The sequence below is a fragment of the Podarcis vaucheri genome (assembly GCF_965113315.1).
Source record: "Podarcis vaucheri genome assembly, chromosome: 10".
In the NCBI taxonomy this organism is placed as follows: Eukaryota; Metazoa; Chordata; class Lepidosauria; order Squamata; family Lacertidae; genus Podarcis; species Podarcis vaucheri.
This window is the reverse complement of record NC_138748.1, coordinates 69908002-69933851: the sequence shown is the minus strand read 5'-3', so window position 1 is coordinate 69933851 and position 25850 is coordinate 69908002. Positions and strand designations below refer to the sequence as shown.

The following is a 25850-nucleotide window of genomic DNA, read 5'->3' as shown; positions in this document are numbered from 1 at the left end:
GGCGTTTCCATGCGCTGCTCTGGTTCGCCAGAAGTGGCTTAGTCCTGCTGGCCACATGACCCGGAAGCTGTACGCCGGCTCCCTCAGCCAATAAAGCGAGATGAGCGCTGCAGCCCCAGAGTCCGTCACGACTCGACCTAATGGTCAGGGGTCCCTTTACCTATCCTGGATCCAAGTTGCTCAGGGCTTTGGGGATATCAGGTGTAGGCGACACGGTTGCCAATGCACGATCGGGAGCCTGGTGACTGTGTTGACAAGAGAAACCAGGCTTTGGCGGTAGAACCAAAGCCTTCTGGCTCAGCTGTTTGAGGGAGATAAAAATTTGGCACATGGAGCCAAGGAGAGTTCCTCACCCTTACAAGACAGGAACGCATGATCTTCATAAATGCATCCCACTCCAAGTCAATTCTTTGGCCGTCCAGATTGTACAATTTAGGCTGATAAGGAACAAAAAGCTATTTGGTAGAGAATGCCTATGGCTCCTGGCAGTCTCACACGCAAATGGAAATCTGAGCGAAGTTATGATAATAAAAAAAGACAGCAAAATGTTTTATTAATGTCAAGTTCTCCAGACCTCAGCCTGGGTACAAAACTCAACACGAGAGCCACATCGACGCTGCAAACTTAAATTGGTTTTAAAGTCATTTAAATAGCCTGCCCCCCCCCCAAAAAAAAAGATGGCAGGAAGTTGTAGTTTTTGTGCAGGGGCTGAGAATGGTTGGTCGGATAGCCCTAGGCCCCTTGCAGAACTACAGTTCCCAGGATCCCTTGCAGCAGGAGGGTAGTGAGCCTCAACTGCAAAACCAATTGAATTCTGTAGCTGAGACGTACCCATATCTGCCACATGCAAAGTGGGCCATCTCACCCATCTTCTCTCAGTTCAATTCAAGCCAGGGGCACAGCAGGGAAATTCAGCTCCACCTAAGATGGAGAATCGCCCAGGCAGTTGGGAACCAGTGCAAAGGATTCAAGAAACCATCATGTAAACCCTAAGAAGGCATAGAAAAAGATGGCTCCCCGTGGCTGCAATTGATGTGTCTTCTTCCAATTGTTAGCCGGTTGCTGCCCTTGAGGATTACTCCGGGTTACAAGTTTGGAGCCAAGGCAAGTTTTCCCGGGACAGCCTTGCCACCAGTGCAAATAGTAAGTCTTTTTCCATTGATAACAAACAGAGAGAGAGAGAATTCCACCCATTATGCTTAGCAGGTTCCTTTCCACAATGCTGTCAAAGGCCGGAAGTTCTCAGGAGGAACAGGGAGCTTCCCATTGCCGGAAAATGCGGAACACCTTTCGGGATTTCACAGAGAGGTTCTGTAGCAGGAAGAAGAAACAAACTTAAGCATTCATATGAACGCAGGCAAAAAACGTGTAGTGTTATCTCTGGAGGCAGTAGTGTGATGCTGCAGCAGAAATGTCCAATGCAATTTCAGGTTGCGTTACTAGTAGTTTCCACAGGTGGGATTTGCCTGAACAAACCCTGTCAGCAAAAGCCCTGGAGCAATGAGGCTTTCCCTTACCCCCCAAATTAGATCTTGGGTGTGTATGTCAGGAAAACCCCCAGAATGGTGAGCAGGGAGCGTTTGGGGTGAATCGTTCCATCTCGCAAGCAGAAACTATAGCTCCCGGCAGTCTCAACCAGCACAGCTGGGAGTTGTAGTCCAAAAATCAGGTTGGCGGATGCTCTTGTAGACAACTTTGAATGGGTTCAGAAGATGATAATAAAGATTGGCAGGGGCGTGGGGAACAACTCAAAGGAGGGAAGGATGTAGGAACGGACTACAGTGTTACCTCGAGTTACATATGCTTCAGGTTACAGACTCCGCTAACCCAGAAATAGTGCTTCAGGTTAAGAACTTTGCTTCAGGATGAGAACAGAAATCGTGCTCCGGCAGCGCAGCAGCAGCAGGAGGCCCCATTAGCTAAAGTAGCGCTTTAGGTTAAGAACAGTTTTTGGTTAAGTACGGACCTCTGGAACGAATTACCGTATTTTTTGCTCTATAAGACGCACCAGACCACAAGATGCACCTAGTTTTTGGAGGAGGAGAATATGAAAGAAAATATTCTGAATCTCAGAAGCCAGAACAGCAAGAGGGATCGCTGTGCAGTGAAAGCAGCAATCCCTCTTGCTGTTCTGGCTTCTGGGATAGCTGCACAGCCTGCATTTGCTCCATAAGACGCACACACATTTCCCCTTACTTTTTAGGAGGGAAAAAGTGAGTCTTATAGAGCAAAAAATACGGTAAATACTTAACCTGAGGTACCACTGTACAATAATTCATCAAATTTTAAAAACTTCCTTAAACAGGGCTGCCTTCAGGTGTGTTATAGAAGTCAGATACAGTGGTACCTTGGGTTACAGACGCTTCAGGTTACAGACTCCGCTAACCCAGAAATAGTACCTCGGGTTAAGAACTTTGCTTCAGGACGAGAACAGAAATCGCGCTGCAGCAGCAGCATCAGGAGGCCCCATTAGCTAAAGTGGTGCTTCAGGTTAAGAACAGTTTCAGGTTAAGAACGGACCTCCGGAACGAATTAAGTACTTAACCCGAGGTACCACTGTACATTTTACCGGAAGGCTGTGGTGTGTTGGGGACGGATGGACACATGAAACCTTCCTCAAATCCCTGCAGAAAGAACAGGGCAAAGACTTTGTTCTCTGCCTCCCCACAGGGCAAAGGACCAGATCTCACGGGCTGAAGTTCCAGGAGGACGGATTCTGGGTGAACACCGAGAGAAACTCAATGGTCAGAGCAGTTCCACAATGGAACCAGTCCCCTGGGTTTCTCAAAGAGGTGGATACTGACCCCTCCTGGGGTTGATGGGGCTCTGCAGGGGTGGAAAAGGTTATGAGGGGCAGTGCATAAATTTAATTTGGAACGATGGGCATCAGAAGTCAAAGGCGTGGGCATGAAGCTCATTGGGTGGCCTTGGGCCAGTCCCTGCCTCTCGGCCTAACCTACCCCACAGGGTTGTTGTGGGGATTAAATGAAGAGGCGGAGAACCATTCACGCCACCTTGAGCTCCCAGGAGGAAAAGGCGGGATGTAAATGCCGCAATTAATTTACTAATAAAATTAATGTCCAGAGTGCACTACCCAAACACATGAGGAACCTCTGTATGTGAGAAGCTGTTTTCAGAGAACGGTATTCCTTTTTCTTCTTCTTTTTTTACATTTTATGATTCCTAGTAATGATGGATAAATGCTGATCATATACAGCGGTACCTCTGGTTGCGAACGGGATCCATTCCGGAGCCCCGTTCGTAACATGAGCAGAACGCAACCCACATCTGCGCGCGTCGTGATTTGCCGCTTCTACGCATGCGCCCGATGTCATTTCGAGCGCCTGCACGAGTGGTGAAACCCGAAAGTAACACTTTCCAGTACTTCCGGGTCGCTGCAGGACGCAACCTGAAAAGATTTAACCTGAAGCAAACGTAACAAGAGGTATAATAATAATAATAATAATTTATATACCGCCCTCCCCAGCTGAAGCCGGGCTCAGGGCGGCTAACAACAATCAAATAATCAAACAATCAAATAATTCAACATTCTAAAAACATTTCATTATAAAAATTAATTAAAATCAAATTAATGGCAACCGTTGAGCAAAATTCTGTGCAGGTTGCCAGAGGAGGGAGTCAGGCTGGGCCCTGACCAAAGGCCTGGTGGAACAACTCTGTCTTGCAGGCCTTGCTGAAAGATGTCAGGTCCCGCAGGGCCCTAGTCTCTTGTGACAGAGCGTTCCACGCTGGTATGACGCTGGTATGACTGTACCAGCTCTTGATTTTATTTCATTTGCATTCCAATGCATTCTAGCTAGGGGGCAACGACAACGTTATAAGCTCATCCGGGATCAGTGAACTTCCCCAATGTTTGGGGAACCCCAGCAAAGGGAGGGAAACATCCTGTCTCCTATTGGATGACATCAAGCAGAGAAATGGGAGGGGGGTGCCTTTTAGGGCTGCTTTGGATTCCTTGCATCAAGTTGAGAGTTAGAAAAGATCCGCCAGGGCCTTTTGTAAGCTATTCAGACACATGGGAATGGGCACACCAGCTAGTGCTAGCAAGGGCTTCTGGGAGTTGTAGTCCAACAGCTCCAAAGGCCCCCAGGTTGGAGGAAGGATGGGACCTCCAACAGTCACACATGCACTTCATAAGAAGAGCCTGCTAAATCCTGCTAATAATAATAATAATAATAATAATAATTTATTATTTATACCCCGTTCATCTGGCTGGGTTTCTCCAGCCACTCTGGGCGGCTTCCAGCAGAATATTACCTCTCCTTACCTCCCTCGCCCTGACCTCGTCACTGTGATCCACGCGATGGTCACCTCCAGACTTGATTATTGTAACTCACTCTACGTGGGGCTGCCCTTGAGACTGACCCAGAAACTCCAGCGGGTGCAGAATGCCGCGGTGAGACTCCTTACGGAGTCCTTGCTGTGAGATCACATTCACCCGCTGCTATAGCAGCTGCACTGGTTCCCAGTGGAGTACAGGATCAGGTTTAAGGTGCTGGTCTTGACCTTTAAAGCCCTATGCAACCTAGGACCCACGTACCTACGGGATCGCCTCTCCTGGCATGTCCTATAGAGGACCTTACAGTCTTCAGACAAAAACATCTTGGAGGTCCCGGGCCACAGGGAGGTTAGGCTGGCCTCAGCCAGAGCCAGGACCTTTTCAGTACTGGCCCCGACCTGGTGGAACGCTCTGTCACAAGAGACCAGGGCCCTGCAGGACTTGACATCTTTCCGCAGGGCCTGCAAGACAGAGCTGTTCCACCAGGCCTTTGGCCAAGGCACAGTCTGACCCCCTCCTTCGGTAATCCTCATAGAACTCTAGCCCAATGGTTGCCATTAATTTGGTTTTGAATTGATTTTAGAATGTATTTCAATTAATTGACTGTGATTTTATGCAAACTGTGCTATTTTTACTGTTGTTAGCCGCTCTGAGCCCGGCTTTGGCTGGGGAGGGCAGGATATAAATAAAATATTATCATTATTATTATTATTTTAAAAATACAATGATTCATCCAGTATTAAAAGCGTCCCTAAACAGTTTGACCAAACTGCGGGAGGCAGTGGAAGACAGGAGTGCCTGGTGTGCTCTGGTCCAGGGGGTCACGAAGAGTCGGACACGACTAAACAAAAACAAACAGGGTTGCTGCCAATCTAGTCCAGCACCCTGTTCTCACAGGGGCCAACGAGATGCCTATAGTGGGAAACCCCACAGAACCCTCTCCCCTCCTGTGGCTTCCACCAACTCCTTTTCAGAATGGCCACCAATGGCCTGCAGCCATCGATAGCCCTCTCCCCTTCCACGAATTTGTCGAATCCTCTTTTAAAGCCATCTAGGCTTCACCAGTGAAGTTAGCAAAAATGTATCATACTCATGATAATAAATACAGGAAATGTAAAGAGATAGAAGGAACCTTTAACCACATGTGGTGGACCTGCCCCAAGGTGAAAGACTTCTGGGAAAGGATTTATAATGAACTGAAAAAGGTGCTGAAAAACACATTTATTAAGAATCCAGAAGCCTTTTTACTTGGTATAGTGGGGGGTGAAATCCGCAAAAAGGATGTTACTTTTTTTGGTATGCCACAACAGCTGCGAGAATATTGCTAGCAAAGAATTGGAAGAAACAAGATTTACCAACTACAGAAGAATGGCAGATGAAGATGATGGATTATATGGAACTTGCCGAACTGACCGGGAGACTCCGAGACCAGAGAGAAGAGATGGTGGAAGAAGATTGGAAGAAGTTTAAGGAATATTTGAAAAAATATGTTCATATTTAAATCTTGGAATAGCTTTGGAAGTGGATATAGGCTGTAGGGTTAGAAGTAGAAGATAGTGTACTTTAAAATTGTATTATTTGTAAGTGATAAAATGTGAAGTTATTTTAAGTGTGATAAAAAAAGATGGTTAGAAACTATGATATATGTAAACTGCTAAAGATGAAGTAAAATGAAAATCAGATGGGGGGACTTGGGGAAGCCCACCTAACAATGTTTAGAAAAATAAGGATATGACAAGAATTTGTGTGTATTGTTTTTTTTCCTGTTTGTGTTCTTTATTTGTGTTATAAAATGAATAATGGAGGGGGGGGGATAAATAAATAAAGCCATCTAGGTTTGTGCCCACCCTGCCTCCTGTGTTAGGGAGTTCCACAGGTCAACCACACGCTGTGCGGAAAAGGGCTTTCCTTGTTCTGCACAGCGCCTAGCACGCCACGGGCACTGGGTGTCAGGTTCTCACCTCTGACTCCACATCCACAGGCCGATCGGACTGCCTAGAAGCCAGGAGGGCCTTCAGGGTGACCTGCCAGCCGAGGTCTTCCTTCTCCTCCTGTTGGGTCCCTCCAGAGCTCGCAGGATCCTTCATCACGTTGACCCACGGGCACCAGTCGCGGTGCTGGGAAATGGGGTCAAAGAAGCTCCGGATAGATGAATCCTGAGAGAGACAGAGGAGTTGGGAATTTATTATTTTTTAAAAATATATATACATTTTTATTAATTTTTTAACATATCAGTTCCAACAGTCATACAACGTATCTTCACATCTTATACAATATTTTTGACTTCCGTCAACACTGTAATCCATGTCGGATACTCAGCTGCAGTCAGAGGTAACTGGCCATTCTCCAGGCATTCGGCTTGAGATTCTTGTTGACCTCCCCGTCTGCGTCTCCCGGCAGGATACAGGCAAGGTCACCAATCAGCGATCCCACTCAGTGTGAGAGGGACACACCTCTTCCCCTCCTCCCTGCTTCCCTCAGGGAGGGGTAAAGAGACAGACCGAAATCTATTTACATGTCTTTATTCATGTCATTCCAGCAGTACAGAGAAACGTGTCTGCACTCCCCAGACTCCAACAGTAGAGAAGAAAAACTCCACCCCTGTACTTCCAGTACAGGTCAGATGACACTCTGAGCTAACATCCGGTGCTCAGTACAGTGAATAGACTGCCCCTTTCTTCCAATAGTACAGTCCCAGACATCAACATCCTGTTTTGCATTCCAGACACCTGCAGCTGGGTTTCGCATTGCTGCTTTTTCCTGACAGTACAGCCCCCCACAAGGTCTGAGGGACAGTGGACCGGCCCCCTGCTGAAAAAGTTTGCTGACCCCTGTTCTAGTTTATGTTTTCTCCTTCCTAAAATCTTCTGTCTCTTTGAAGGGTTGGCTTATTATTCTTCCTCCTCCTTCTCCCTTCCCCCTGCCAAGCACTCACCGAGCTGCTTGTGGAGCACAGTCGTGGCCGCTTGGTCCTCCGGTGAGGGCTGCAGGAGACCTCTGCCCCCAGGCTGCCATCGCTTTGCCCCATGCTGCGGGTGACGGGGCGGCTGCGGGTGGTGGGGCTCGCTGCTTCTGCCTCGGCTCGTTCGCTGGAGCTGTCCCAGCTGCGCATGCGGCTGATCACGGGGGACGGGCTTTTCTCGTGCTGCGGAAGGGAAGGAGGGATTAGCTGGGTGTGCCCTCCCCCTGCATTAAAGCAAGGAGTGGGACTCAGAAGGGGTCCCAGAGGGGCAGGAACTATTCTCCCTCCATCCCACTCCTACACAGAGGCAGTGAATAACAGAGAGAGATGAAGACAGAGACAATGAAGACAGAGATGAAGACAGAGACAACGAAGACAGAGACAACAGACGAAGACCAAGTTAAAAAAGACAAAGGGTCAGTAGATTTGCAGTAAGGGAAATGAAAAGATGAGAGCAGTAGAAATAAGACCATACTGGCAGAATATGCCCACCTTGCCTAATTTATATGGATCACAGATTTCCTTTATGGGTTACTTTAGCATGCAGCATTCTTTTTTTAAAGGTAGCGGACTCTCCTTCATTGGAGGTATTTAAACAGAGGCCAGATGGCCATCTGTTAGGAATTTTTCAGCTGTGCTTCTTGCATGGCAGCGGGTTCAACTGAACAACCCTTGTACAGCGGTACCTTGGTTTTTGTACGTCTTGGTTTGCATTCGTTTTGGATTACAAACACGTCAAACCCGGAAGTGCGTGTCCCAGTTTCCAACCTTTTTTTTTTAATTACAACCCATTTTTGGGGGGATTACAAACAACTTTTTTTGGAGGTCCCATTGGCGAAAGCACGCCTTGGGTTACAATCTGTTTTGGTCTACAAACGGACCTCCAGAACGGATTATGGTTGTAAAGCAAGGCACCACTGTAGTGCCTTCCAACTCTACGATAGGGGAAACATACCCTTACGATACGATAATCTTTATTGTCATTGTCCCATATAGAACAATGAAATTGAAAAAATCTACATCAGACATTCGAAACCCAACAAGCCTGCTGTCCCAGCTTTCCCAGCCTGGTTAGCCCCCTAAAAACTCTAATACCCCATAATTAATACAATATACTCCCATAGAAACTACCTTACACTGCATTTAAAACCAAAATCACATTTGAATAGAAACTGTTTCTCAGGCGGCTAGTCCTAATCTTTATAACCCTGGACCTTCTTCCAGACGGCAGAAGCTGAAAGAGATCATTTCCAGGGTGCGCACTATCCTGTGCTATCTCTGCAGCTTTCTTATGGCATCTTAGGTAAAGGTAAAGGGACCCCTGACCATTAGGTCCAGTCGTGGCGGACTCTGGGGTTGCGGCGCTCATCTCGGTTTATTGGCCAAGGGAGCCGGCGTACAGCTTCCGGGTCATGTGGCCAGCACGACTAAGCCACTTCTGGCGAACTACAGCAGCACACGAAAACGCCGTTTACCTTCCCGCCGGAGCGGTACCTATTTATCTACTTGCACTTTGATATGCTTTCGAACTGCTAGGTTGGCAGGAGCAGGGACCGAGCAATGGGAGCTCACCCCATCGCGGGGATTCGAACCACCAACCTTCTGACTGGCAAGCCCTAGGCTCTGTGGTTTAACCCACAGCGCCACCCGCGTCCCTTATTACACTCAGGAGGAGATCCAGAAAATCTAAACAGAGCCCAAGAATGCAAATAGAGATTTTTGCGGGTGGTTCAAATGCAGGGCAGGGATTCAAAAGAGGAGTCCCTGCCCCGATGTGAAAGGAAGCCCCTTCCAGCTTAGACCTGTAACTTGCCCCCCCACAAGACTGACCTGCTCAAAGCCCAGAGGGAAGCTCGTGTCCCGGCTACGGGTCATCATCCGTCGTGGGGACGTGGGCACCGCGGGGACTCTGTCCGTGCGCCCGTCCGAAAAAGGGAGAGGAGTGCTGGTGAGGCTGGAGGGAGGCTCCATCTCAGGGATGGCCGACTCGATCTGGTGGAAACCCCATAGGCCCACCTTCCTCATGCAGCGACAGCAGGTGATCAAGGGGAGGTGGACGGATCCAGAGGAAGGGCTGAGGGAGGACACAAAAATCAATACCAAAAATTAAAATCAGGGGATAAAGGAAATGTGATCCGTACCAAGACATCAGCTTAGCCCTATCTGCAAAGCCTTGGGGCTTCCAAGTCCCTCTAGGCTCACCTTTCCCAAGCTAGTGCCCTCCAGATGTTTGGAAGCACAGCAACATCTGGAGAGCCACGGGTTCCCCATCCCTGCGACAGATGGTGATGACAAGGGCAGCTGCGGGACAACTTGCCTAGTACAGAAGTAGCAGGGGTCACGGGACTGGAACGTGGGAATGTCTGAATGTGCCTGACATCCTTCAAAAAAAATTCAGAGAACGGAGACTATTCAAAGAATATATAAGGTTATATTGTAATAATGATGCTATCCTAGCAGAACTGAATGATACCTGTATATAATAAACAAATGGAATAAATATACTAGATGTATATGCAGGAAAACTTATAAAACAAACTGCGTGATAAAATTAAGACAATAGAAAAAGTACAACGAGAACAACTGGAAATTTCTTTCAGAAGACTTTACAGTGGTACCTTGGGTTACATACACTTCAGGTTACAGACTCCGCTAACCCAGAAATAGTACCTCAGGTTAAGAACTTTGCTTCAGGATGAGAACAGAAATCGTGCAACAGCAGCAGGAGACCCCATTAGCTAAAGTGGTGCTTCAGGTTAAGAACAGTTTTAGGTTAAGAACAGACCTCCGGAACAAATTAAGTACTTAACCAGAGGTACCACTGTATTAGAAAAGACAGGATGTTATAACCAATTCATTTCTTATTGTTAACTCTTTTTTGCTTTTTATTTTTATTATCTTTATCTTCTTTCTATTATAGTTTTGTGTTTAATTTTGATGTAACTATTTGTAATATATATGTAAGATGATATTTTAAATTAATAAAGACGAATTAATAAAGAAGAAGACATCTTTCGATTGGGTATGTTTAGCCTACAGAAGAGAAGACTCCGAGATGGTATGATACCCATCTTCATATATGTGAAGGGCTGTCACGTGAAAGGTGGAGAAAGCTTGTTTTCTGCTGGATCCAAATTACAAGACAGTAGATTCCGACTAAACACCAGGGAGAACCTTCTGCTGGTAAGAGCTGTTTGACAGTGGAATGTCACTTCATCGGAGGTTTTTAAACAGATTTTAGGCATTTCTTTAGCTGTGCTTCCTGCACTGCAGGCGGTCGGGTTAGTTGACTCTCTCGGTCCCCTTCCAATTCTACAATACCATGTTAAGGCGTTCTGGGAGATGATATATAATGAAATGAAAAAGGTATTCAAATATACCTTCCTGAAGAAACCAGAGGCCTTTCTCCTGGGCATGGTCGGCCAACTGGTGCCAAAGAAGGATAGAACTTTCTTTATGTATGCAACAACAGAAGCAAGACTACTCATCGCGAAGTATTGGAAGACCCAGGAGCTACCCACCCTGGAAGAATGGCAAATGAAAGTGATGGACTACATGGAATTGGCAGAAATGACTGGCAGAATTCGTGACCAGGGAGAAGAGTCGGTGGAGGAAGACTGGAAGAAATTTAAAGACTACTTGCAGAAGCACTGTAAAATTAAGGAATGTTAAAATGACATTTGATTGAAAAGAAGTGGTATTGGTAAAAAGATTTTTAAGAAAATGTAAATGGGGATTGATAAAGGATAAATGCTAGAGGGTAAGGATTTGCTGAATTTAATATTTGAACTGGAATACAAAATGGGAGGTGTGAGGAGGTCAAGAAACTAGTGAATGAACTATAAGAGATGAAAATATTAATTTATTCTTTGTTCTGTTTTTTGGTTTTTCTTTTCTTTCTTTTCTTTTCTTCCTTCCTTTCTTTTGCTAATGGTTTGTTACTGTGTATTTTTTATATGTTTTGTTCTTGTATGCTTTTACTCTTGAAGTTCTTCTTATGTTTAAATCTTGAAATTTTTTATTGTTTGTGAAACTTTAATAAACATTATTTTTTTAATTAAAAAAAAAATTCTACAATTCCATGATTCCGGTTGCCTACATACCTACTAGTCCATCCACAGAGGGCCAAGATGCAGGCCGGGACATGGATCTGAAGGTCTGAGGCACGTTTGACTGGCGTCTTCTCACTCTCTGTTTTGCAGTCGGCTTCCTCCTCGATCAGCTGCAGGACGTGGCTGATCTTCTCTTCTGTCAAGCCCTAGGAAGCCAAAGGAACCATGTCAACACACTCCGTACAGGCAGATGCCTGCCTTCTCCATTTGGTTACCTAGAAAACTTGGGATTCTGTACCTGAAAAGCTCCCATTCTTCCCTGAGGCGTTCCCAAAGTAAAGGAAGGATTGAACTCTGATTAATAAGAATACACACAGAGGCTTGAACCAGCAAAACTCTGGGAAGGGTGCGTATAATAATCTCTGCCTGTGTGTCCCTCCAGCCCCTGGCCCAGGTCGTTTTATTCACAAAAGAACTTTTGACAGAGTGTTCGTAAGAACCAATCAGATTTGGTTGTGCTCATCAATGGTTCCTCTTCATCCTGGAGAAGAGTGACTAGTGGGGTGCCACAGGGTTCTGTCTTGGGCCCGGTCTTATTCAACATCTTTATCAACGACTTGGATGATGGACTCAAGGGCATCCTGATCAAATTTGCAGATGACACCAAACTGGGAGGGGTGGCTAACACCCCAGAGGACAGGATCACACTTCAAAATGACCTTGACAGATTAGAGAACTGGGCAAAAATAAACAAGATGAATTTTAACAGGGAGAAATGTAAAGTATTGCACTTGGGCAAAAAAAATGAGAAGCACAAATACAAGATGGGTGACACCTGGCTTGAGAGCAGTACATGTGAAAAGGATCTAGGAGTCTTGGTTGACCACAAACTTGACATGAGCCAACAGTGTGACGCGGCAGCTAAAAAAGCCAATGCAATTCTGGGCTGCATCAATAGGAGTATAGCATCTAGATCAAGGGAAGTAATAGTGCCACTGTATTCTGCTCTGGTCAGACCACACCTGGAGTACTGTGTCCAGTTCTGGGCACCACAATTCAAGAAGGATACTGACAAACTGGAACGTGTCCAGAGGAGGGCAACCAAAATGGTCAAAGGCCTGGAAACGATGCCTTATGAGGAACGGCTAAGGGAGCTGGGCATGTTTAGCCTGGAGAAGAGGAGGTTAAGGGGTGATATGATAGCCATGTTCAAATATATAAAAGGATGTCACATAGAGGAGGGAGAAAGGTTGTTTTCTGCTGCTCCAGAGAAGCGGACACGGAGCAATGGAGCCAAACTACAAGAAAGAAGATTCCACCTAAACATTAGGAAGAACTTCCTGACAGTAAGAGCTGTTCGACGGTGGAATTTGCTGCCAAGGAGTGTGGTGGAGTCTCCTTCTTTGGAGGTCTTTAAGCAGAGGCTTGACAACCATATGTCAGGAGTGCTCTGATGGTGTTTCCTGCTTGGCAGGGGGTTGGACTCGATGGCCCTTGTGGTCTCTTCCAACTCTATGATTCTATGATTCTATGATTCTATGATTCTATGATTTCTTCTGAGCATTTCCACAAACCCCACGTGGGGAAAAGTTAAACCACCAAAACTAATTAAGCGCACATATTTCTGGGGTAAACAAAGAACAGAACTACAAAGGAGAGCATTTGGCAACCCCGGAGGTGATAAACAAGCAATATACATGATAAGAAGGATGGCTAGGAGGACAGCGATCTATCACCTTCATATGAGATCTGTTTCCTGGCCCTAAGATTAACCTCCTGGGATTAACATATCAGAAAGGCTACTTCAAAGAAACTTGCCCACTATCTTTATGGCCCAGAATACCTGCCTGGCTAAGCAACTGACAGTGTACGTGGCTGGTGAAGAAAGAGAAATGGAACAGGGATGCAGAGGTGTGGATTGATCAAGAATCATATCAAAATAGTTTAAACCCAGTCAACGCAATGCTTTCATTGCTGACACAGATGGCTTACTATATATTTGTTTTAATTCCTCATAGCAATCCCACCTGATCACTACACTTCCCAAAGTGAACTGGGGAGCAGAGATCTCTCCAGTTTCACGCAGGAGCTCCAGAAAGGAAGGAAGAAAAATGCCAACAGGGCTTCATGGAAAAGAGGTTGGGTCAGAGAGACTTCACTCTCCCTTAGTCCCCAGTGGCAGCCTCTCTCCCCCCCAGGTGGAAAATCCAAGGCTGGGAGAGCAAAGAGTTGGACCTGGTAGAAGGCAGCTTTCAATGTTCCATGAGATTTTGAGACCTTGGGTGGCGCCCGACAAAAACCCAAGTGCAAGTTTTCCATTCGGACATGGAACTCGCCTGCAACTTGCACTCTTCCCAAATATGCTACAGAGGGTTAGACGACCCCCCCAGATTTAGTAGGTGTGCAAGTTTCATTGCATAGGTGGAAATCCTTGCACAAATGGAATGTGTTCCTTGGCACTATGGTGGATATAACCTCTTCAGCCTAGGGATGGGGAAGTAGCAGCCCTTCAGTTCCGCCTCTCTGCTTTCAAGTAAGTGAAGGGAAATATAAGCCATGAAGGTTTCATTGCAAGCAGTTACAACAGGATCCAGAAAACAACAGCAACAAATCAATGTGGGGATCTCTGATAATCTGAGCTCACCCTCCACCTCTTTGGGAGGGACGAGGAATCAAGAACTTGAGTTCCCTCCATCAGGACTCGCTCCCAGAGCCCTGCTTGGCCCCAGCTGACTTGGCAATGAATCACAGGAAGCCCCATTTGCCTTTGGCTCCCAGTGCGTTTCCGAGCACAATTCAAAGTGTTGGTGTTGACCTTTAAAGCCCTAAACGGCCTCGGTCCAGTATACCTGAAGGAGCGTCTCCATCCCCATCGTTCTGCCCGGACACTGAGGTCCAGCGCCGAGGGCCTTCTGGCGGTTCCCTCCCTGCGAGAAGCCAAGTTACAGGGAACCAGGCAGAGGGCCTTCTCGGTGGTGGCACCCGCCCTGTGGAACGCCCTCCCACCAGATGTCAAAGAGAAAAACAACTACCAGACTTTTAGAAGACATCTGAAGGCAGCCCTGTTCAGGGAAGCTTTCAATGTTTAATAGACTATTGTATTTTAATATTCTGTTGGAAGCCGCCCAGAGTGGCTGGGGAAACCGAGCCAGATGGGCGGGGTATAAATAATGAAGAATTACTATTATTATTATTCCCCAACCTGCTGCCTCCCAGATGTTGCGGACCACCAACTCCCAGCAGCCCCGTACAGCATCACCAATGAACGTGTGCCAGCAGGGCAGTGGCGGACCTTGGTGCCTCAAATTTCAGTGGCGCCCTGTGAGATGGCAAAATCTGGTGCCCCCTCACCAAATGAGTTACACTCCCCTATAGACACCACCTTGCCAACAAAGGTCTGTATAGTGAAAGCTCTGGTTTTCCCAGTAGTGATGTATGGAAGTGAGAGCTGGACCATCAAGAAGGCTGATCGCCGAAGAATGGGTGCTTTTGAATTCTGGTGCTGGAGGAGACTCTTGAGAGTCCCATGGACTGCAAGAAGACCAAACCTCTCCATTCTGAGGGAAATCAGCCCTGAGTGCTCACTGGAAGGACAGATCCTGAAGCTGAGGCTCCAAGACTTTGGCCACCTCATGAGAAAAGAAGACTCCCTGGAAAAGACCCTGATGTGGGGAAAGATGGAGGGCACAAGGAGAAGGGGACGGCAGAGAACGAGATGGTTGGACAGTGTTCTCGAAGCTACGAACATGAGTGTGACCAAACTGCGGGAGGCAGTGGAAGACAGGAGGGCCTGGCGTGCTCTGGTCCAGGGGGTGACGAAGAGTCGGACGCAACTAAACAACAACAACAACAACAACAACTCATGCTTCCTGGACTGAGCTCAGACATTCAAGGCATGGCTACGTCTTGGCTCCTTTTTAAAACCCCGTCTGAGGGTTGCAAGCTTGAATTTTGTTAGATCACCTCCAGCTGGTGAGTTATAGGCAAGTGTCCCTCATTTAAAAATTCAGATTGATGCTTGAGTCCTTTACCCCATGGACTCTCCCCTCCGCTTGGCTCACTACCCCTGGTAGGGTCGCAGGCCGCTTGAGAACTCTTACCATGCTTTTGAGATCTTCTGATTTCAGAGTGGGCAGCTGAAGTTCTAACTGGCAGAGGCTCTGAAAGCGCTCCAGGAAGTCGCTGAAAAGCGCAAGGGGCTCATCGACCAGCAAGACAGAAAAGCGATCTAATCAAAAGGGAGAAGAAATAGCAGTCTGAAGAACAGCTGGCCAACAAACAGTGAGGCAGGCAGTGGCGACTCATTTAATCAAGTTTCAGGTCAGACTCCACCCTTCTCCTCTCATGACTTCTTCCAGCATGCTTAAAAGCCATGGGGAAATCTTCTCTGGCCATTTCCCATTGGCTCCCTTTCAGGCTTTCAGTCATGCCACACATAAGGTAAAGGTAAAGATCCTTTAGAACATTGCACGCTTGCACGCGCGCGCGCGCGCGCGCGCACACACACACACACACACACACACACACACACGTACACACTAAAGTGTTCATCCACAGAAATCACCCCAAAAGATAAAATAACCAAACTACTAGCTTAAGGGGACTCGGGTGGCGCTGTGGGTTAAACCACAGAGCCTAGGACTTGCCGATCAGAAGGTCGGCGGTTCGAATCCCTGCGACGGGGTGAGCTCGCGTTGCTCGGTCCCAGCTCCTGCCAACCTAGCAGTTCGAAAACACACCAGTGCAAGTAGATAAATAGGCACTGCTCCAGCGGGAAGGTAAACGACGTTTCCGTGCGCTGCTCTGGTTTGCCAGAAGCGGCTTAGTCATGCTGGCCACATGACCCAGAAGCTGTACGCTGGCTCCCTCGGCCAGTAAAGCAAGATGAGCGTCGCAACCCCAGAGTCGGTCATTACTGGACCTAATGGTCAGGGGTCCCTTTACCTTTACCAGCTTAAGACAGAACACCAAAAAGCATCCCCCCAAATGATGACCATTATTGATGGTCCAAATGCCTGGGAGAATAAACACGTTTTCACCTGTTAGCATGATCTAGCTCCTTTTTCCCACCATCAGCAAGGCACCTCACTGCTTACCTGGGCAGGGGCTGTCAGGCCAGAAGCAGAACTTCTCGTGAGCCGCTGACAAAGCCTTCCTCAGCTCCACGCACCTCTCTTTGTCTGGAAAGCAAACATACCTCCTGAATGCCAGGTCTCCCGGGGAAAGGAGCCACCTTGAAAAATCCTTTCAAACCGGTTAAGTGACAAAGGTCGGGGATAGAGGGTTGCGCTTGGGGGGGAACTGTCATCGTGCCCCCCCTTGGTGTGTGGAGTGCCTCAGGGTGCGATACTCTCCCCGATGCTTTTCAACATCTTTATGCGCCCCCTCGCCCAGCTTGTCCGGAGTTTTGGGTTGGGCTGCCATCAGTATGCCGATGACACCCAACTCTATCTGTTGATGGATGGCCATCCTGACTCGGCCCCAGACACACTGATCAGATGTCTGGAAGCTGTGGCTGGATGGTTACGTGGGAGCCGGTTGAAGCTAAATCCTTCGAAGACAGAGGTCCTGTGGCTGGGATGGGGCGATATGGGATTGGGGGGGGCAACTCCCATCTCTAGCGGGGGCGCAATTAGTACCAGCACCGTCCGTTAAGAGTTTGGGTGTAATCTTCGACACCTCCCTTTCCATGGAGGCGCAGATTGCAGCTATAACAAAGGCGGCATTTTTTCATCTCCGCCAAGCTAAGCAGTTGGCTCCTTACCTCTCTCGCCCTGACCACTGTGATCCACGCGACGGTCACCTCCAGACTGGAGTATTGTAACTCGCTCTACGTGGGGCTGCCCTTGAGACTGACCCAGAAACTCCAGCGGGTGCAGAATGCCGCGGCGAGGCTCCTTACGGGGTCTTCGCTGCGAGATCACATTCATCCGGTGCTATACCAGCTGCACTGGCTCCCAGTGGAGTACAGGATCAGGTTCAAGGTGCTGGTTTTAACCTTCAAAGCCCTATACGGCCCAGGACGCTCGTACCTACGGGACCGCCTCTCCTGGTATGTCCCACAGAGGAACTTACGGTCTTCAAACAAAAACATCTTGGAGGTCCCGGACCACAGGGAGGTTAGGCTGGCCTCAACCAGAGCCAGGGCTTTTTCGGCTGAGGCTCCGATCTGGTGGAACGCTCTGTCAAAAGAGACTAGGGCCCTGTGGGACTTGACATCTTTCCGCAGGGCCTGCAAGACGGAGCTGTTCCACCAGGCCTTTGGCCAAGGCACAGTCTGACCCCCTCCTTTGGTAATCCTCATAGAACTCTAGCCCAATGGTTGCCATTAATTTGATTCTGAATTGATTTTATAATGAAATGATTTTAGAATGTTTTATCGTTTTACTGTTGTTAGCCGCTCTGAGCCCAGCTTCGATGGGGAGGGCGGGATATAGATAAAATGTTACTATTATTATTATTAAAGTAACCATGCCCATTCAATAGCTGTCCCGAGCCTGGCACCTCCCCAACTGTTTCAGACGACAGCTCACATCAGGCAAACTCAAGTGTTTGTTCAAAAGCTTTTTATGCTGATAACCTGCTCTTACATGGGACTCTCTCTGAGGGGTTGACCAAGTCCATACTCACTCAGTGCCATCATTGCCACAACAGCAGGTGCTTCCAGACTAACCCCTTCCCTCCCCCTCCCCTTTTCATGAAGATTACCCGCTCTGGGAACCCACAGCTAATTCTCCCCTGGTCTCCTCGCTGGCCCAAATAGGACTAATTTAGCCAGCTAGCCCTGAGGATCATCTAATGTTTATTGGATGGATTTCCTCCCTAAATTGATTTCTGAATTCTGAATTTATTGTTATTCATGTTTTATACTGTGTTTTATGCTCTTTTTTGCTGCATCAATTAAGTGTTTTAAATTTGTTGTTAGCCGCCCTGACCCCGGTTTTCTGAACTGGGAAGGGCGGGGTGTAAATAATTTATTATTATTATTATTATTATTATTATTATTATTATTATTATTATTATTAATCACTAGGGACAAACAGGAACTGGTGCACAGTGGTGGCTAAGAGACTGAGCTCTGAACTGGGAAGTCCCCCAGTTGAAATCTTGCCCACTTCATGAACTCACTAGGGACTCCAACTATCACCTAGCTGAAGCCATTCAAACAGGGCAGAACAGAATGAAAGGTGCAGGGGTAAAAAAATGCTATAAATCAGACTGGGAACCTTTGGACTTCCAGATGTTGTTGCACTATAGCTCTAATCATCTCTGATCATTGACCATGCTGTTTAAGACTGATGGGAGTTCTTAAACATAAGAAGAACACAATGGATCACGTTGATGGTCTATCTAATGCAGCATCGTGTTCTCAGAGCAGCCAGCGAGATGCTGGTATAATAATAATAATTTATTATTTATACCCCGCCCATCTGGCTGAGTTTCCCCAGCCACTCTGGGTGGCTTCCAATCAAGTGTTAAAAACAATACAGCGTTAAATATAAAAAAACTTCCCTGAACAGGGCTGCCTTCAGATGTCTTTTAAAGATAGGATAGCTGCTTATTTCCTTCACATCTGAAGGGAGGGCATTCCACAGGGCGGGGGCCATCACCAAGAAGGCCCTCTGTCTGGTTCCCTGTAACCTCGCTTCTCGCAATGAGGGAACCGCCAGAAGGCCCTCGGAGCTGGATCTCAGTGTCCGGGCTGAACGATGGGGGTGGAGACGCTCCTTCAGGTATACTGGACCGAGGCCGTTTAGGGCTTTAAAGGTCAGCACCAACACTTTGAATCGTGCTCGGAAACGTACTGGGAGCCAATGCAGATCTCTCAGAACCGGTGTTATGTGGTCCCGGCGGCCGCTCCCAGTCCCCAGTCTAGCTGCCGCATTCTGGATTAATTGCAGTTTCCGGGTCACCTTCAAAGGTAGCCCCATGTAGAGCGCGTTGCAGTAGTCCAAGCGGGAGATAACCAGAGCATGCACCACTCTGGCGAGACAGTCCGCGGGCAGGTAGGGTCTCAGCCTGCGTACCAGGTGGAGCTGGTACACAGCTGCCCTGGATACAGAATTAACCTGCGCCTCCATGGACAGCTGTGAGTCCAAAATGACTCCCAGGCTGCGCACCTGGTCCTTCAGGGGCACAGTTACCCCATTCAAGACCAGGGAATCCCCCACACCCACCCGCCCCCTGTCCCCCCAAAACTGTACTTCTGTCTTGTCAGGATTCAACCTCAATCTGGTAGCCACCATCCATCCTCCAACCGCATCCAGACACTCACACAGGACCTTCACCGCCTTCACTGGTTCTGATTTGAAAGAAAGGTAGAGCTGGGTATCATCTGCATTCTAATGAACACCCAGCCCAAACCCCCTGATGATCTCTCCCAGTGGCTTCCTATAGATATTTAAAAGCTTGGGGGAGAGGACGGAACCCTGAGGCACCCCACAAGTGAGAGCCCAGGGGTCTGAACACTCATCCCCCAACAGCACTTTCTGGACACGGCCCAGGAGAAAGGAGTAGGACTCTTTTCATCCGGTTTCCAGCAACTGGTATTAAGAAGCATTCCAGTCCCTCATCATGGAAGCAATGTGTGCCCCTCCCCGGAATTCATTTCCTAATGATCTCTAGCATTGAATTTGCCTTTCCCCCCCACACCTGTCCACATTCCATAGTTGCCCAAGAAAATCACAGAATTGTGCAGATTGTTACATAGGGTCGCCTTTGGATTTTAACAGACTGGGCCCTGTCAGGATTTGAGACTCTGCGGCACTTACACTTGCTGAAGTCGAAAGCCAGCTGTAGACTGGCACAGAGGTAGGCCTGGCAGCTGGCACACTTCAACATATCGCACTCGATATTGGTCCATCCATACTTGGCACAAATCAGAGGAGACAACTCGTGGGGTTTGCCTGCCCACTTGAGAGAGTGCTTGCGTTAAGGAGCTCAACTTCTTATGCTTAGTATAAAGGTCTCCTCTTCCGAAGGCCTACCATGGAATTTAAAACTTTGTCCAACTTTCCCAGCTGTCTAAAGCACCTCCAGGTCCCTTTCCTTCTGTGATGGAACCCCTATTTGGGGACTTCCCTGGCTTTTCTGGCCCACTAAGGACCAGTCTGGATAGTTGGCCTTGGTGAAGATTTGACGTTTTCTCCCAGCAAACAGTTTTTGATCTGGGATTCCACTGAAATGCATTTTAAACAGTATTTTAATCTTGTTTTTAAGCTGTATTTTAATCAATTGTTTTTATACCTGATGTTAGCTGCCCTGAGCCCGATCTTGGCTGGGGATAAATAAAATAAAATAAAATAAAAAATAAAATTGTCTGCAAGTCAGAAGAACCAATCTACATAAGCTATTTTTTCAGGTGGGACTGATCCCAGTTCCATCTATGAGTATGAAATGCCAGCACTTCCCCGTTAGAAGTATGTTTTCCTGCCTTTCTCTGCCTTTCTGTGCCCAATTCTCACCCTACTGCTGAACCGTCTTCTCACTTAGACCTTCCCTTCACTCACCTAACCTACAGAACATGCCCAATTTTGACTTGTTATGAATCCCCACTATTTGGCAGTTTCCAAATTACAAAATGGGGAGATTCCCAGCGGCTGATATTGCTCTTGACTACTGGGGAGTTGCTCGATATAGCTGTCTGAGAAACAAGGGGAAAAGGATATGGTAAATGTTTCCACTCTGCTGAAGTACGCTTCTTTACTGGTGGCCTCAAAAGGCAACTCGTCGATCTGGGGAGATCCATTTGCTACTTCAGTGAAAGCGGACGAATCCTTTCTGAAATGCAGGGAAGAGATAGTAAAGTAAGACAATTTTCTGTTCATGGCGGCAGCAAGAACCGATTTCACTCCTGTCTTTCATCAGCTCAAATATGTCTCCACCCAGACCAAAATAAAGCTTTGACAATTGAACAGTTGAAGACCAGCAATCTTGGCCCACTGAACCAATATACAGTGGTACCTTGGTTTAATAAATAATAATAATAATTTTTTATTTATACCCCGCCCTCCCCAGCCAAGGCCGGGCTCAGAGCGGCTTACAAGCAATAATAAAAACAAGATGAATGATTACAACTTAAAAACAAAAATAAAATACAACATTAAAATAATGGAACATTAAAATATTAAAATGTAGCCTCATCGCAGGAGGAGAAGGAAAAGAAAAAAGAAAGAGAGGGAGGGAGGGAGGGAATCAAATTGGCTCCAAGCCAAAGGCCAGGCAGAACAACTCTGTCTTACAGGCCCTGCGGAAAGAAATCAGATCCTGTTCCATAATCCGTTCCAGAGTGTCAGGGAACTGTTGGCTGAGAAGGGGGAAGAGATTGGAATGTACAGGGAGCTGCCTCCTTTAATGAGCAGCTGCACTTCGTCAGAGAGAGAAGAGAAAGAGGGGCTGTCAGGAAACACAGAAACAGACCGAAAGGAAGAGCCTCTGACACTTCGGTCTTTACGTAGGGAGAGGAGGAAAGGGGGTGTGTGTGTCAGGAAGTTTCTATGCTGGAAAGGGAAGAGGCAGGAGCCACTTCCGGCAACTGATAGTGACTGAGGAAGACATGTTTTTAAGACATCCAGATTGTACATAGTTTTTGGACTTAATAAATCTTGTAAAGCTAGCTGGAGTCCCGGGTTGTTATCTCGGCTAGCACCCACATATCATCCTGACACAGAGGTCCATTTGTAAACCAAAACAGATTGTAACCCAAGGCGTGCTTTCGCCAATGGGGCCTCCAAAAAAATTTGTTTTTAATAATAATAAAAATAATAATAAAGGGTTGTAATCCAAAAGAAGTTTGCAAACCAGGACACGCACTTCCGGGTTTGACGTGTTTGTAATCCAAAGCGTATGCAAACCAAGACGTATGCAAACCAAGGTACCACTGTACCTCAATGACAGTGCAAAGCACAGGATCAAATGTGTTAAAACCATTCAATCTTCACAGTCAGGACTTAGAATATCTTTTAATTTCCATACAAACATAACATACGGCAAACGATTAACATAGTCATGCACAGGGTTTTTTTAAAAAAATAAAAAATTATTCCCATTTATTTCCTCACACTTATGACAATAGTGTATATTAGCATGAGCAGAAGTCGGAAGCAGTTGGTAGGGTAGCATTGTAGCAGCTTGTAACACTGCTTTTTACAGGCAGCTGCTGCTTTGGTGACAACTGCTGGAACAAGCATCCGTGCCAGCACACCTGGCCTAGAAGGGAATGCTGCCCTCAGGCTGAAAAAGGTTCCCCACCCCTGATATAAACTAAAGCATTATCATCCACATGTTAAGTCCACAGCTGTCCTGGGAGCAGAATACAGGGGACACTTGCCCTGCTCTGCGGGCATCCCCTAAGCTAGCAGCTGGAAACAGAATAATGCCCAGGATGTCCCTGTTTTCCCTTTGATCAAGGGGGGTACTTCTTCCCAGTGAAGTCCAGTGCTGAGGGCCTTCTGGCGGTTCCCTCACTGTGAGAAGCCAAGTTACAGGGAACCAGGCAGAGGGGCTTCTCGGTGGTGGCGCCTGTGGAACGCCCTCCCACCAGATGTCAAAGAGGACAACTACCAGACTTTTAGAAGACATCTGAAGCATAGCTGTCAACTTTCAGATTTGAAAATAAGGGATCAGCAGCCTCACCTGTCCCGGGAACAGTCTACGGGATATATGTCCAGGATAGCAGCGGGAAGCGGCGCTGGAATAAGCGAATTTCCCGCAAAAAAAGGGAAGGTTGGCAGCTGTGATCTGAAGGCAGCCTTGTTTAGGGAAGCTTTTAATGTTTAATAGTATCTGAAGAAGTGTGCATGCACACGAAAGCTCATACCAAGAACTAACTTAGTTGGTCTTTAAGGTGCTACTGGAAGGAATATTTTTATTTTGACTATGGCAGACCAACACGGCTACCTATCTGTAAATGTTTAATAGGTTATTGTAGTTTAATATTCTGTTGGAAGCCGCCCAGAGTGGCTGGGGAAACCCCAGCCAGATGGGCGGGGTATAAATAACAACAACAACATATTCCCACAGGACGGGTCATCTTTAGCCCCGCCTCACAGAATTGTTGCAAGGATAAAAATGGGGAGGAAGAAGGAGAGAACCATGGAGGAAAGGGAGCAGGATGAATAAATGCCCTGAACAAATCCAGGTTTCTATATCCTGTGCAACCCCAAATCCCTTCCTTCTCCTCAGCCCTGGAATCCCGCTTGCCCGTCGCCGTCTGGCCTGCAGCTGACCGAGGGGAAGGCGAGCTCCTCCGGCACGAAAACCGCCTCGGATGCCGCCCAGGCCGCTTCTAGGTGCGGATGGGATGGTCGGGCTTCGGCGTCGGCTGCTCCTCTCCCCTCCCCGCCTCGCCGCTCACCCTTCCGGGCTGCTTTCCTCCGGAGCGATCCCCTCATCGATCAGTTCCCGTATCTTCTGCGGCGTGATGGCCGGCGACTTCGTCTTGGCCCCCGAATCGCCGTCCTCCTTCTCCGGGGCAGCAGCAGCAGCTGCCGTAGCGCTGGGCGCCGCCATCTTGGTCCCTCGCTATAAACCTTCCGCCGCGCCTCCTCACCAAAGGAACATTGGTTCCGGGGAGATTCGGTTCGCGCCCATCGCTACCCGCAAGGCTGCTCTCTCTCTCTCTCTTTTTATTTATGCTTTTCAGGTTTATACATTTCACTGGTTTTACAATCATTTTAACATTTCGAAAATTCGAACTTCCTTCCGCCTCTTTTCTGCGGTTCCTTAAATTTATTGCTAATATCTTCTGCATATCCAGATTAACTTAACTTGCTCATTTAAGCCCTGTTTAAGGAAGCTTTTAATGTTTAATAGGTTATTGTATTTTAGTGTCTTATTGGAAGCCGCCCAGAGTGGGCGGTGTATAAGTAATAAATTATTATTATTATCATCATCATCATCATCATCATCTACTTTAAATATGTTGTTGTTGTTTAGTTGTTTAGACGTGTCCGACTCTTTGTGACCCCCTGGACCAGAGCACGCCAGGCACTCCTGTCTTCCACTGCCTCCTGCAGTTTAGGGAAGCTTTTAATGTTTGATATATCACTTTATTTTAATATTTGGTTGGAAGCCGCCCAGAGTGGCTGGGAAAGCCCAGCCAGATGGGCAGGATATAAATAATATTTTATTATTATTATTATTATTATTATTATTCAATAAACTATTTCCATCCTTTTACAAAAAGTTTGCTATTTTGATTTCTCATTGTTCCGGTAAGTTTCGTCATTTCTGCATATTCCATATGTTTTTGCATCCATTCTTCCTTTGCTGGGACTTCTGCAGAAGTCTTGTCTCGAAGGGAGTGAAACGGGCAAGCAAAGGACGGCAGAAATCGCCTTCTCCCCTGGTTAGCAGCCACCCTCCACCGAGAAAGCGCAGCAGGACAAAAAACGGGGTTTGATGAGACACAGGGAACTTGCAGCCCCAGCGCAGCCCATCATAGAATCGTAGAGTTGGAAGGGATCCCCAAAGGTCATCAAGCCCAACCCTCTTGAATGCAGGAATCTTGGCTAAAGCATCCATGGCAGCTGGCCATCCAACCTCTGCTTAAAAACCTCCAAGGAAGGAGATTCCACCACCTCCAGAGGGAGACCGTTCCAACTGTTGGACAGCTCTTACTGTCAGAAAAGGCACCTTTCCTGTGCTGCAAGGCAGTGTGGCGTAGTGGTTAGAGCAGGCATGGCCAAATTTGGCCCTCCAGCTGTTTTGGGACTACAACTCCCATCATCCCTAGCTAACAGGACCAGTGGTCAGGGATGATGGGAATTGTAGTCCCAAAACAACTGGAGGGCCAAGTTTGGCTATGCCTGGATTCGAGTGTTAAGCTAAGCAGGAGACTCCCAGGTTCCAGTCGCCACTTGGCCACAAGTTTCATTGGCTGAGCTTGAACGCAGACACTGTCTGTCCAGCCAGCCTAGCCTAGTTGTGAGGACAAAACAGTGGCGGAGAGGAGACCCACATATTGCTGCCTTTATTTCCTCGAAGTAAAGGCAGGGAGTATGCAAGTAGTTACAGTGGTACCTCAGGTTACATACGCTTCAGGTTACAGACCCTGCTAACCCAGAAATAGTACCTCGGGTTAAGAACTTTGCTTCAGGATGAGAACAGAAATTGTGCTCCAGCGGCGCAGCAGCAGCAGGAGGCCCCATTAGCTAAAGTGGTGCTTCAGGTTAAGAACAGTTTCAGGTTAAGAACAGACCTCCAGAACGAATTAAGTACTTAACCGGAGGTACCACTGTACTAGCGCTAGAAGTACAGAAGTTTTCCCTCCCTAATTTTGGTTCCTCTCGTTTCATTTTTGTCGGTTAAATGTTGACTTGGGTTGGCTGTTACTTTGATTTGGGTATAACTATGAACTGGTTATTGTTGCTGTTGTTACCACTTTTCACTGATTTGTTGGTTTATATGTTGCTTGTATAGGATATCTTGTTTTTTTTAATGTTTGATGCTTTGTTGTGTTTTATACGATGTAAGCCGCCCAGAGTGGCTAGGGAAATACAGCCAGGTGGGCGGAATATGAATTTAGTAGTAGTAG

The 25850-nt window shown here is 47.3% G+C and overlaps 1 protein-coding gene across 1 annotated transcript; it reads right to left on the bottom strand.

Moving 5' to 3' along the window:
* Positions 1 to 531: 531 nt before the first annotated feature.
* On the bottom strand, positions 532 to 23846 carry ZC3HC1 (zinc finger C3HC-type containing 1). Its single transcript, XM_082239095.1, has 10 exons — positions 23670 to 23846; positions 20984 to 21094; positions 20086 to 20237; positions 16411 to 16494; positions 15415 to 15542; positions 11366 to 11520; positions 9093 to 9336; positions 7236 to 7445; positions 6262 to 6456; positions 532 to 1311 (listed from the first exon to the last, which is right to left on the bottom strand). Exons 1-10 carry the CDS (start codon positions 23822 to 23824, stop codon positions 1243 to 1245), a joined length of 1503 nt encoding a protein of 500 aa, XP_082095221.1. The 5' UTR covers positions 23825 to 23846; the 3' UTR covers positions 532 to 1242.
* Positions 23847 to 25850: the final 2004 nt, after the last annotated feature.